Source organism: Rhamphochromis longiceps, linkage group LG10 (assembly GCF_057381845.1).
Source record: "Rhamphochromis longiceps isolate RC_006_pf linkage group LG10, R_longiceps_female_GT1.1, whole genome shotgun sequence".
Classification (NCBI taxonomy): domain Eukaryota; kingdom Metazoa; phylum Chordata; class Actinopteri; order Cichliformes; family Cichlidae; genus Rhamphochromis; species Rhamphochromis longiceps.
In genome coordinates this window covers 19,321,192-19,334,368 of record NC_140566.1, presented here as the reverse complement: position 1 = coordinate 19,334,368, position 13,177 = coordinate 19,321,192, and the positions used below count along the sequence as shown (strand labels likewise).

Here is a 13,177-nt window from a genome sequence, read left to right as displayed (position 1 = left end):
AGTCCTGAACATGATGGACCCGAACTTGTGCAGATGTTTCTGATTTGTGTTGTGATTAAAAAGTGATATCCAGAATCTCCTCTTTATAATATTTACTGTGCCTGAAAAATTAAACAAGAATGTTGAACCTGCCTTTATCCGAGAGATTTATTGTGGAAAATTAGATAGACTGTTCCTCAGATAAACATAACATTTCAGAAAAGAAGAAACAATTGTCAGTGTCCATGGTTTTTCACTTCCTTGTTACTGTCCAATTAAATATTCATTAGTAACTTAATGAACATGTGCAAAGTTCTTCTGCTCCTCCTTCCTGGATAATCGACTGTGCAGCAGACAGATCTGATCCTTACCTTTTCCTCCTTCTCTCTTTTTCAGGCCACCCCTCTTGATAAGGAGAGGCAGGTTCTCGGACGAGGATGCCACCCGGATGTGAAACCGCTGCCGCTGCAGATGATGCCAACTGTGAATTCAGTAACAACAACAACAAAAACACTACGGGCGGAGCCCCCCAGTTGCCTCCCTGGCCTGCCCACGGCCCCTCCCTCTCTGACCCCTGACACTTGCTCTGACCCCTCCCCAGACCCCAGACTCCCATCCGACTCTGATGACATCTCCATCAGCTCAGCCAGCACCGCCTGCTCCCCCAGCTCGCCCTTCTAGAGAGCAGGCGAAGGGGAGTAGGGGGAGGAAGAGGAGGAAGGTGTGCAAAGGAGGAGGCGGCGAGGGAAAATCCTCATCCAGCTCCTCCCTCTGCATGTGGAGGAGGAGGAGGACGAGGTGTCAACCCCTTTCTCCCAGTATCTCTGAAAAAAAGAAATAAAAATATCAACAGAGAACTTCACACTTCCCTGAATCCAACTTTCCGAACCTGGAGGAAAGATGGACCAAGGGGTGGATAAGAAGACGTTAGAGAGGTTGGGAGAAAGATTCAAGAGGCAACAAGAAACAGGGATCGAGAGGAAGAGGGAAAAGCCAGAGTGAGGTGAAAGGCTTTTGTTGATTTCTTTTTAACATTTTCTCATCTGAGCACATGTTGTAGAGCTCAAGGAGCAAGAAAGGGCTTTACCCTTCAGTGATGATCCGGGCTCGACATGGAAACTTCCTCAAGGCGGAACAGCTCTACAAGGCAATATGAGAATATGGACCAATGTTCATGTTTTATTGAACCTTATTTATTCATACTTTAATTCACAGCATTTTTTGATATGTATTTCTCTTTTTCATAGAAAAAAAAACAATGTTTTTATTGACTTCTCCTTAGAGCTTGGTGGATTTAAAATAATGGCAAAGTGCTTAGAAGTAGAGTGCAGAAACGTTTAAGTAGGTGACAGCAGACGTGATGAAAACACAATGTTGGAAAGCGAGCTAAAACACGTTGGGGAAGGATTTTATGGTTTTTTTCAGTTGCAAAATGTGTTTTAAAAATGGCTTTGATGAAAAAAAAAAAAGATGAAATTGTGCTGTGACGCTGTGCTCAACACAGTTTCGGCGCTGCCTTCCCCCGTAACGTTGGATCGCAGTCATACAGTTTACATTTTACACAGACTGCTATTCTAAGACGACAATGGTGCATTTGACTGCTCCTTCTGGTTTTGTTACTTGCTCGGTTCACGACATCTTGATACACAAAACTCAGCAGCATCCTGGTGCTTGTGTAGCAAACTCGACATCTGAACCCATTTGTCCTCAAGCCACACATTTTCACAGTGATCATCACGCTAATTCTTTTTATATTTTATGAACACTAGACACATGTTTCATCAACATGTTCAAGCTATGGTTGGTGCAGCTCAAATATATGGTTACACAGACACGTTTTCAGATGGAGAAGGCGCACAGTTAACAGTTCACAAGAGGTGCCTATTTGCACATTTGCACTGCAGTCTAGGTGCAGTGAGACATGATCGAGAGAATGACAGTATGGATGCCAGAGAACCAGCAGTACAGCGAAAAAGGGTGGAGGAGAATTTATTTCAGCTCTGTACAACCTCATTCATGGCTTCATTTCTTCAGATGAAAGCATGACAGACATACAGTAGCCTATTCTTATAAAAGAAACAGTTTAGTGATGAAGTATTGTTTATATGTTGTGTAAATAACAATTTTATTTATTTTGATAGTTCACAATACAGTATATTTCTTTACTAGTAGTCAGTCTATGAGAATTGTACAATAATAATACAAAAAAATACAACAAAATCAGTCATACATGCGTATCAGTCAGTCAGCGAAGAAAAAAATAATAAACTAGAGGAGATCATCAGGTTGATGTGAAGCGTTAAGCATGGGTGAGTTGGATGGATCGGTAGTGGATATGAAGAAGAGATCATCAACTTTGCCTCCTACTGGGAATGATGTCACTTCTTTTCTTCAGAAAAGCAGCCAGTAATATAGTTTCCCTTAAACTGATGTGAGATAAGAGATGAGAAGACAGATGAGTGAGAGAAATACACAGAAATGTTAGGTTTTTTTGTTTGTTTGTTTTTTGCAGATGATCTCCTTGCAGTCGTCACACCAGTCAGACTCTCTGTATTTATTCTCATCATTGCACATATGCGGTAATGTGCTGCCACATTGACCAGATCAGTATGAACTTGTGCTCTCCAGCGCACGGACACGTGGTTTACCAAAGTGCTCTCACAGCTGACCCACTGTATTACAGTCCATTGCAATACCAATACCTGTACCTCTGTTCAACAATGGTCTATGACTATAGTAATAATTAAAATATGTTTAAAATCAAATTGTTTGAGTCTTTTGTTTTGTGTTTAGCTCCTGTTTATAGGACTTTTGTTTCATTACCGGTCTGTACCAAATACACAACTCAGTCCTTGGCTTAACTTTTTATCCATACAGACGTCAGTTTTGTTTTCTATGAAATAATTGCACTTATTCCACACAGGCCCTCTGCTTATTATTAACTTTTGAATGCTTGGTGGTACTTGGCTCTGTTATGGATCCTGTCTGGATTTGAGTAGAAAGTGTGCAGAGAGGTTATTTGAAAACCTTCTGCGAACATAAATTGTAAATTAAAGATGAATGTATTGAAAGTATGAATTTAAATTCATACTGGCTGCGGGAGCAAGGCCAGAACATCCAAGTAATATGCTTCCTAGCATACCCCTCTTCCATCAAGCCTTTTCAAGAAAGGTGTCTATTTTAGTCTATTTTTACACATAGTAGAACTCTAATGTGTCCATGTGACAGGAATATTGTGAACATAAGCATCCACTATGATTAGGAAAGGGTAAATATATAAGTAGGATTGTAGGGGCATTGCCCTTTCAGCAGGCAACAGTGTTATAGTAAACATCTCACAAGTTGGTCGTAGTTGCCCGTAACTGGCGTGCATATGTTATTTTGACCACTAGGTGTCGCTTTAACACATAAACCTAAAGCAGAGAAGAAGAAGAAGATTTTCATGTTTCCTGACCGGTGACAGGCTAAACCAATAGAAGTAAAAACTATGACATTTGCTTCTGAAATACTGGAATATTTATGACCTTTTATTTAGAAATTAATTTAACGTCTAATACTGGAAAAATGGACCAGTAAATGTAAGCGAGTAGCTGTTTTAGCTAACCAACGTGGGGCTACTAGCTAGGTCGCTGTAGCGTCGTTTGTTTGTTTGCTGCTATCATGAGCGAAGAAGACGCTTCCTTATCATCAAGTAAGGACAAAGACTCCACTCTTCTGCTTACTAAAGACGGACATAGGTACTATGTAAATAAAAGCGGAGTTGTGGACAGTAGAAATGTGATAACGCCGCACGAACCGGAGAACAACGCCTCCTACGACATGGACGATCCGGACGAAGAGAGCGACGTTCTGGACGCCTCAGATCCCAGAGACGGCGCAGCTAGCCCGGAGGAGCTCAACGACGAAGAGACCTCCGAGGGCGACAACGCCCCCAAACAGTGTACCTACGATGGGTGCACGGAGACAACGACGCAGGTGGCCAAGCAGAGAAAGCCATGGATGTGCAAAAAACACCGCAACAAAATGTACAAAGACAAGTACAAGAAGAAGAAGAATGATAAGGCCATGTCCAGTGGGAAACTTGATGTAAGTTAAATACTCTCAGTGCTAGAAGCATTTACCATGATGTGGAGGTCTGATTTCCACACTTTAGAGCCAAGCCACAAACAAAACCTGCACATTTAATTGCGTTTTTCTGTCTGTAGGAAAACTCTGAAGAACGTCCTGTGTCTGTGAACAAACAGCGTCTAGGTGCCATGGGGGACCGTCCAGCCAGACCTTCTCTGATAGAGCAGGTCCTCAACCAGAAAAGACTGGTAAGACTGGTTGATTGTTCCATGACGAACATGCAGACAAATGACAAGCATATTATTCTGTGGCACCCGGCTTTAAGGGTTAAATGGACATGAAATGTGATATATTTGCATGAAATCGCATATTTGCTGCAGATTTATTGGCTGCACATCCACAATATGACTCTCCTGTGCCACCACATCCCTAAGGTGTTTACTGGATTGAGATCTGGTGACTGTGGAGGTCATTTGAGTGCAGGGAACTCACTTTCATGTTTGGGAAACCAGTTTGAAATAATTTGAGCTTTGTGACATAGCTTTTTGTCCTGCTGAAAGCAGTGATGAGAAGATGGGTACACTGTGGTCATACAGGAATGGACGTAGTCAGCAGTAATACTCAGGTATGCTGTGGCATTTAAACAATGTTCATTTGGTACTAAGGGAAACAAAGTGTGACAAGAATATATCGTCCTCATCATTATAGCATCGCCAACAGCCTGAAACATTGATAGAAAATTTGATGAATCTATGCTTTCCTGTTGTTTACCTAGATTCTGAACCAACCACTCGAATGTCCAATTTTGATGAGCCATACTGACTGTAGTCTTAGTTTCCTTTTCTTTGCTAACAGCAGCAGCATTGGTGTGGTCTTCTGTTGCTGTTGCCCAGCTGCTTCAAGGTTTGACATGTTGTGTTTTCAGAATAGTTTGGTTCTAGCAAATGGTTGTTTATTTCAGCTCAACACAGTCCAGCCATTATACTCTGACTTCTGGCATCAACAAGGCATCTTCACCCAGAGAACTGTTGCTCACGGGGTATTTTGTCTGTTTTTGGACCATTCACTGTAAACCTTGGAGGTGGTTGTGTGGGAAAATCCCAGTAGAGCAACAGAATCTGAAATGGAGCAGCCAGACTGGCACCAACAACTACTCTAATGCTTAGCCTGAATTTCAGAAGGTTTTCACCATGTCTGCCTTAATGCTCGAGTTGAGCTGCCGTTTGCTTTTTAATGCAGTTGAACAGGGCCACCTAATGATGTGGCCAGTGAGTGTAAGTGTCCTTATTCTTAGTTTCACATATTTTGTTTTCTCAAAGGAGAACCTTTAACGTCTCCTTTTTTTTTTTACTTTACAGTTTTTTGGTTTTGGGTTACACTGATGTATTTTCTTCCAATGATCCCAGAATTAGGAAAGTTTCTTTCAGCTGGACTAAAAAAACAAAAAAGAAAACTTACATAAAAAACAGGCATACACGCAAACCCAAATACTGTAATATTTTAAAAGCCAACAATGTTCCAAGTTCATAGAACTCGAAGATTCCCGGGAATCATGGGAAAACACCTATTGGTAACATTAAAGCATCCAGTTCATAGAACAGTTATGACACATATTTTATTAGTGAAAGCAGAGTAATGTTGATTGTCTTGTACTGCAGCTTTGTAGTGAAATATCTTATGTTTTCCAATGTATTTGTCTTGCAGTCGCTTCTCAGGAGTCCAGAGGTGATCAGCTTCCTGCAGCAACAGCAGCAGCTTCTAGCTACACAGAGCCGTAGCCAGTCACAACAGCAGTTCCAGAGCTGCTGACGGTGGGTGGCGGGCGTTAGTTTTTGTGATGCATAAAGCGCACTAAAGAAATACACTGGCATCTGATGCGTAAATGAATCGTAAGCGTACACTGAAAGCATGGATTTCTTCCGTCATGCTGTGAGAGAATAAAAGGACATTTTGAAGTTGTGCTGAGAATGGAAGACTAAACTGATTCAACTCCCAGAGAGTGAAGATTTCTTCAAATCACATACTGACCATGTATTTAAACCAGGACTGGTGCTGTTTTTGGTACATTTTGTCCTAAATTTAAGCCAATATTCGTTTTCACTTTTTGTTCATTTTAAAAACATTGTCCTGTTTTGTTTTGTTTAGTTGTTGAAACTCCAGTTCAGACTGTTTTCTCTGGAAGAATTGCGCCTTATAGGAAATGTTGTGATTTGGTGCAGTATTAATAAAATAAAATGAGTTATAAATCCTTAGTGTGTGTGTGAGATTTAACTTGAAATGCTATTGTTGTGACAATCATTTGTGTGGTGCATGTCGTTTCCTGCAGGTTGACGACTTGGTTTTGACAAGACTTTGTCTATTCTCCCTGAACTGTTGCACAAACCTTAAGTGATAACTGAATACAGAGAAGGAGGGATATACTTTACAAATGAAACTCTGTTACTGCATTATCCCTCTGTGTTTAAGTTGTAGTGTTTGTCCCTGATGAGTATATGACAATAAAAAAAGATGCAATATGAGTTTTGTTTTTTTTTTTAATGAGAAAAACAAAAACAAAAAACAAACAAAAAAAAAACACCAGAAATTCAAACCTTGGAAAACTGGAATCACAGAAAAAACTTAATGTAAAAAGTAAAAAGCAACCAGAACATGAAGTCAAACATTGGTTGACACAAATACAGTACATACCACGCCAATAACACTTTGGACGTATAACAGTTTAAGTACCTACAAATATATCCCACTTTTCCTGTGCAGTTAAAGCATCCCAGAGGAAACGGAAGAGGCTAACTGCGTTATACTGAAATTAGGAACGCTTAGTGTAAATTCAGCTAAATAAAATTCATCTTCACGTCTGCTTTAGCCGTGTGACAAAGGTGTAACGCATCTTTGTAACTTTGCATGAGATGTCAAATGTAGGACAGAAAAATGTACAGAATCTGTGACTACCTGTCAGGAATGAGAGCGCGCGTGCGCGCACACACACACACACGCAAGGTGTGTGTCTGTGTTCATGTTACGACACTGAAGAAATTGGGTTGTGTGGGGAACCCATCTGTGTAAGGACTTTATCCAGCCACTGCAGCGGCCCATGCAGATGCACTTCAATCCAGCAGGGGGTGCTGGTCACATCTTGACGGTGGTATTCAGCTCCCCAGCCCTAAAGGAAAAGATGCAACAACTGGTCAGCTGGTAATATTGGCTCTTCAGTTAACTATAAAATATTTAATGCAAAGAAAACAAGTAATCCCACCTTGTGTATGGGAGGATCTGACATGACTGGCAGCACTAAGCATGGGAATTTTAAGTTACCCTGAGAAACTGAGCGTATATCCAACCCTTCTCATTTGATTTTGACTGAGCATGAATAAAAGCATTCGTATGCACTACAGAAGTTAATTTCACGGTTTCCAACCTGTACCGACCTCCGTTTCTATGCATCTAAACAAACAAAACTGAGAATTGCCATAATGGGCGCAAAAATTGCTATCAAATAATCAGCATCCTCTTTCATAAGAAAGCTCAGTCAGTACCTTTACGAAGCTCATGCGGATGGTGCACATCTTGGTGAGCTCATAGACGACCTCGAAGCCGTGGTTAACGGACTGGGTGAGAAGCTGAGCAAACAGCTGGTTGTTAAAGATCTTGAGGCTGCAGCCACTGGGAATCTTGCACACGGTGGTGGTGTGGAAGCCGTGCTGGAAATTACAGTTGCGACTCTGGACAAAGATGCTGCTGTCACTCAGACACTCTGCATACACTTCGCCGCCCACGTAGTACAGGTGCAAACCTGGAATTAAAGGGAGATGATTAAAAAAACAACAACAACAACAACTAAATACTAAAGTTGCTGAATGTTTGGTGCTTTAAATGTGGTGGAAATGCAATATTTACAATTTAGCATAGCAGATCTAAAGAGTATAAAAAAAAGCTACAAGAAAGACATAATTAATGAGCTAACCACAATATTTCATTACTTCACTGAAAATTAACTGATATTGATGGATTTTTCTCATATTCCCTTGAAAGAAAAACCACAGAGGCTTTTATGTCCGCAAACAAGGAAACGCTGAGTGGTGTTGGTACTGTTTGTGAACTGGGGACCAACTATCCTCAAGCCTTTGTCCCATCTCTGTCATTTAAAACCACACACATCCTCACACTGCACAGTTTATTGGAAGCCACTAAAATGCTTGATGTCGATCCAACAAAGGCAGGCTTTGTAAACACTGAGCATGAGGGGAAAAAAAAAAAATCAAACATTATTTGGCCCAAAGGATTTATTGCAAAATGACAAGCCGAGTTTAAAGCATGACAATGTTTTACAAAGACTAGCACATGCACACCAAAGGCAGTGATGAAACCAATAGTGAGCAGATTAACTTTTTAAACAACCTTCCTTTAAAAGCTCTTGCTCTCACCAAATGCAAAAAACCCCAAAAAACCCCCCACCCCCAAAAGCCATCCAGCCTACCTTTGCCTATGTGCCTGCGCGTGTGCTCGATGGTTGAGTTGCGGTTGACATTGGAAAGTAGGCCGAGGCAGAAGCGGTTCTTGTTGTTGGACGGGTCTGTGAAGCCGTCCACCAGGACGCTGCGTGATGAGGCATGGAAAGTCTCCCCCACCCGGTTGTTGAGCTCATAGTAAGCTATGGAGCACCAGTACTCTGGTTCCTCGTAGCAAACGGGCCTTAAATCTGAACAGGAACAACAAATGCTCGAGAGGTGGGTGTTAGGGATAAAACATTTTATCCTATTTATCCATTTTAAATTTTAAACCCAATGCAAATTCATATGAATCCAACCTGATAAAACTAAAGCAAGTTTTGCATCGATTTTATGTATTCTAACACAGACTGTATATAAAAGATGGATGCAGCTTCCAGCTCTGAAAAGTAAAGCAAAGTCTATTAAACTTATATTCTTTCTGATGGCTGGTATTCCTCAGCTTATTTAGACTGTGAGCTCAGTAAACTCTCCTGATGAGTTCATGGTCTCCATCACTGGTTTTAAGTCTTGAGGAATACAGCACGATTGTCATTTTGTAATTGATGTTCCTCGTTATAGTCACAAGGAGACCAGCGCATTGCGATTGACAAGTTGCTACCATACTATTTGAACTTCACTTTCTCAGTCAGTCATCACATCCACTTTCAAATCATGCACCTTGAGGTTTTACAGCAGGACAGGTGGGTGATGTCACAGTGGCTAACACCATCTTCCACATAGAGTCTGCTGTTCCTAACACCTGTATATCTTTGTGTTGTGAAAGGATACCTCTGTGCGGAGCAGAAAATGTGAGTTTAGGGGTCTCCATGGAGTTGCTTGGCTTCACGTCCTCTTGGGGATTTGTCTCCATCATGCTGTATGGAGGTGGTGGAGTCTCAGCTGGAAAACCGTGTTTTGAATGACAGAAGAGAATAAATTATGTACTGTTGTGTGAAGATTCAAAGTGAAGGTATTAGCTTGCATACTGTGATTCTTACCTGTGATATGATATGGACTACCAGGTTCTGCAGAGCTGTTGGGGGAGTTGGGGTAACTCTGCGAGCTGGGAGACTGGGCGAGGGACAATGGAGGGGAGGAGGAGGAGAAGGAGGAGCAGGGAAGGGCAGGGAAGGAGTCTGGGTAGATGGCGTTCTGGGGCATCAGCGGCTCGTTGTGAAGGGAGGCGTTCCTAAACTTTGCCAGTAAACTATGTTGAGGGTTGAACTCGCTGTGGCGTGGAACAAGGACTGGTGGCAGCACTTGGGGGAGGGGGGCAAAAAAGGGTGGGGGTGAGAGCCAGATGGAGCTTTAAAAGATCATATTACGGCAAGTGCTTTAGGCTTGGGAACACTATTTGATCAGGCGCCCTTTCTCTAAGGCTAAAATTCAATAAGGGCCATATTTTTACAGCAAATTTAAAGTACCTGGCGTCTCCACCCGTCTGTAGTGGTAGGGGTTCACGCAGATGTCCTTCTGCTTGGAGCCGAAGGCGAACTCGCAGCACTCGAGGGCTTTCAGCTCATGGTGGGACTGCAAGTCAGGCCAGCGCCACACCCTGCAGTAGATAACATGGGGCAGACCCTTCCTGTGGGACACCTGCAACCTCCCGTCCAGCGACCGAGGAATGGTCACACACTTACCTGGAGGATTCACATGAAATAGCTCTTTTTAAAAACAGAACTCTACCAAATTAAATGTGCTGTGTGCACATTAACATTAAATGTTTTTGTACCACTGACCGTTTTACTGAAATACTAAAGCATTATGAGAAACTCTGTTTTCATTTTATTTATTGTATATTTAATTTACATTTTTAAATTCTTCTGGATATTTTTAACCATGTTAAAAAAAGAAAGAACCAACATTGCATGTATGTGTGCATGTTGCAACTAATGTGGCTTTTATTTGAACTGTGAAGCACTTTGTAAATCTACTTTTTGAAAAGTGCTATACACATGTAAAATAATTGGAAATAATTTATTATATAATATATATTATGTATGAACTCTGATTTATAGTTGATAAAATTTATACCTTGTGATCTCATCAATGAAGTGCTGCCCAAGTAAAACCCTTAGTCATTTCCTTTGATTCCCCACACAGGTAAAAGCACCCCCCCCCCCCGCTTGTGTTGTCTTTCCCATCTTGTAAACGTCATCCTGTCTAAATAATCTTCATGTTTATTTTGACCTCTACAATTAGAACCGCTAGACTAAACTTCTATATTGGACACTGTGATACTCACTAGGCTGCCCGGGGCAGCTGAGCGCTCTCTCCAGCTCTTCCATTGCCCCCTTTTTCTTTTTCAGTTTCTTCACTAGAGAGTCTACAGCCTTTTCCGCCCACTTCTCCTCCTCGTCCCCTTGTTTCCAGCCGAGCAGGCGCTTCACTGCCGGGCTGGTGAAGGAGAATAAGGATGTAATGGAGGTAGAGGAGTTCATTATGAGATGGATAAATGGGTGGCAAGATGAGCTGATGGGTCCTGTTAAAGGGATAAAAGTTCCCTTGTGGATAACAGTGAAGATGCAAATAATGAGCAGCCAGAAGAGGAAACAGAAGAGGTGAGGATGAAAGACGTGGCGTGATGAGTCTGTGTAAACAGGCGCCGTTTTTTCTTTTCTGTATTCCACTGTTACTTCCGAGCAGCTCTAGTAGAGGTGCTGGACTCCTGCCAGTGCAGCGCAAACCCCCTAAATCCCCTCTCTGTGTTGGGATCCGGCAGCTCTGGAGTCGAAGCCTCCAGCGGGGAAGGTTATTCTTTACACAGCCAGAAATCCAGGTCAAGTTTCAATCATCTGGCAGGAGAAGCAAGAGATTGTATTAACAGATAATTCAGCCAAAAAACAAAAAGAAAAGAAAAAAAGTTTGGAGGTTAGGAAGAAAAAAAAAGAAAAGAGACCTCGGGTTTTATTGGAAAAGCAGAATTAAGACAGAGTCACTAAGGTGATAAGCTGGTGATGAGATGAGAACAGCCAGAGAAAACACCTCATAACCAAAAACTACTCATATTTAATGAAGTGGGCATCGAAGGTGGATTTCCATGATAAGGACGGCCGTATCAGCAGGGCGCTGTTACAGAAAGCACGCCCGCATGAAAGTGATCTCCCCACATGCTGAACAGCAGTGTTATTATTCTCTATGGAGAAAATGAAACACTTCACAAAACTGCTGCAGAAAGCGCAGGCCAAGATGGCCAAGCTCATTTCTAGATTCACCAACAATGAGGAATGTCCTTTCTGGCCTCTGTTTCTATGATCATGCCACTGACGCCCAGGAGCCATACTGTCTGGCCAGAACACATCACAGGGCAGGAGGGGGAGAGGGAGGGCGACAGACAGAGAGCTCTCTCCCTCTGTTAGCCTCTCTGTCCATCTAAATCTACTGAACAGTATATATTATTATATGAATGCCAAGAATAAGGTGCAGACAAAAAAAGTATCAGATTAAAGTTCTATTATTTAGGTAGGGTTCGTGGGTTCGGCAGCATCTTTCTACTCAAAGAAATTCCTAGATATTCATAAAAATAAACACGTAATTTTATTAGTCTCCTGTTTGTGAGTCTTTCTGCAGCATCATGCCCAACCTTTTGGGTAAAACGCATAGTTTTACATCTTGTACTATCAGCTCTTTGCACATCGTCCTTGCATGTCAGAACACTTTTCCACATGTTTGTGCGCATCTGATGCCGAAAGGGGAAAAAATATGAATCTATTGGCAGACAGTTTATAAAAGTGAACTGGAAGCTCAGCTTTCCCCCTTTCCTGTAAAAGAAACAGAACCACTTTAGACTTTCTTCCGAATTTCTGTTCTTTTTTTTGTCAAACTAAACACAGGTGATGAGTTATGCGGATCTGTATGTTCACTCTTTTTGCCCTCATGTGCTCATGGCCAGCGCCGGTTTCCCGCAGACAGACACACAGACAGCTGGGGTTTACAATGACAGCAAAAAGCGCACAGGGCTCAATGCGGCATCAGTCCACCGCTGCTGCTGCTTTTATGAAGCCTGGCGTCACTCAGTCTGCAGGCTCAGATAGGCTAATTACCTAATGCTTTATCACCAGGACACCCCTTCCCAAAAAAGTAAACACGCCAGCTTCCTTTTTACTACAACTCAACTGCGAGTCATTCTGCAGCTACAAAATCCAGGCTCGGACCTAACCTCCACACCTTCACTGCAAATATGCGATTAGGAGCAATGACATTGAAGTCGCTCGGCTCATTCTTGTGTGATGAAGGCATGCTACTACAGAGAAAACACGTGTAGGAGCAAAGAAAACTGCAGTTATTATTTTTAAATACATCTTGAATACTTAATTCAGCTCAGCTTTGCAACTTTATACTGAACTCAGCATGTAGATGACAACTCTGAACAAATGAAACCCCCCTTAAAGTTTACCGACAGTGCAAGAGGGTAACATTTAATTTTGATACTATTTCTCTCTTAACAGGAATTCAAATTCGCGTGACATAAAAAACAAATATACATTTAAAATATTTAAAGGAAAAACGAGCCAGTTAGTTTAATTTCTCACCTCTGTAACAAGTGCAGTGCAGACAGCCGTGTGAGTGTGCGAGGCTTTCCTGTTTGTAGTAAGTCAGGCCAGCACACTGAGGCTGCGAAGGTGTGTGCGATTGAGTCTGTG

General features: G+C 41.9%; 3 protein-coding genes across 6 annotated transcripts in view; 2 read left to right on the top strand and 1 right to left on the bottom strand.

Annotated features, from left to right (window-relative positions):
- The window catches only part of dclk1a (doublecortin-like kinase 1a), a 47,659-nt gene extending 43,978 nt beyond the window's left edge, over window positions 1-3,681 (top strand). For 3 of the 4 annotated variants that reach the window (XM_085420748.1, XM_085420752.1, XM_085420749.1), the window contains one exon: window positions 376-3,681. In XM_085420748.1, coding sequence (XP_085276874.1) covers window positions 376-660 — 285 coding nt within the window. In that variant the 3' untranslated portion in view covers window positions 661-3,681. The remainder of the gene's footprint in view (window positions 1-375) is intronic. The other variant, XM_085420750.1, reaches the window with a different exon arrangement.
- Window positions 3,640-6,299, top strand: rfxap (regulatory factor X-associated protein). Its single transcript, XM_085420753.1, has 3 exons — window positions 3,640-4,065; window positions 4,185-4,295; window positions 5,752-6,299. Exons 1-3 carry the CDS (start codon window positions 3,640-3,642, stop codon window positions 5,854-5,856), a joined length of 642 nt encoding a protein of 213 aa, XP_085276879.1. The 3' UTR covers window positions 5,857-6,299.
- A 303-nt stretch (window positions 6,300-6,602) lies between these two features.
- On the bottom strand, window positions 6,603-13,177 carry smad9 (SMAD family member 9). Its single transcript, XM_085420747.1, has 8 exons — window positions 13,067-13,177; window positions 10,780-11,329; window positions 9,959-10,174; window positions 9,533-9,793; window positions 9,324-9,434; window positions 8,522-8,743; window positions 7,581-7,837; window positions 6,603-7,207 (listed from the first exon to the last, which is right to left on the bottom strand). Exons 2-8 carry the CDS (start codon window positions 10,973-10,975, stop codon window positions 7,064-7,066), a joined length of 1,407 nt encoding a protein of 468 aa, XP_085276873.1. The 5' UTR covers window positions 10,976-11,329; window positions 13,067-13,177; the 3' UTR covers window positions 6,603-7,063.

Coding starts and splice junctions, on each gene's coding strand:
- smad9 (XM_085420747.1), bottom strand. CDS start 10,975: ATGAACTCCTCTACCTCCATTACATCCTTATTCTCCTTCACCAGCCCG. Junction 9,435..9,532: donor TAGTCCATATCATATCACAG/GTAAGAATCACA, acceptor ACGGTTTTCCAG/CTGAGACTCCACCACCTCCA. Junction 7,838..8,521: donor GCGCAGGCACATAGGCAAAG/GTAGGCTGGATG, acceptor CTTTAATTCCAG/GTTTGCACCTGTACTACGTG.
- rfxap (XM_085420753.1), top strand. CDS start 3,640: ATGAGCGAAGAAGACGCTTCCTTATCATCAAGTAAGGACAAAGACTCC. Junction 4,066..4,184: donor TGTCCAGTGGGAAACTTGAT/GTAAGTTAAATA, acceptor TTCTGTCTGTAG/GAAAACTCTGAAGAACGTCC. Junction 4,296..5,751: donor TCCTCAACCAGAAAAGACTG/GTAAGACTGGTT, acceptor TTTGTCTTGCAG/TCGCTTCTCAGGAGTCCAGA.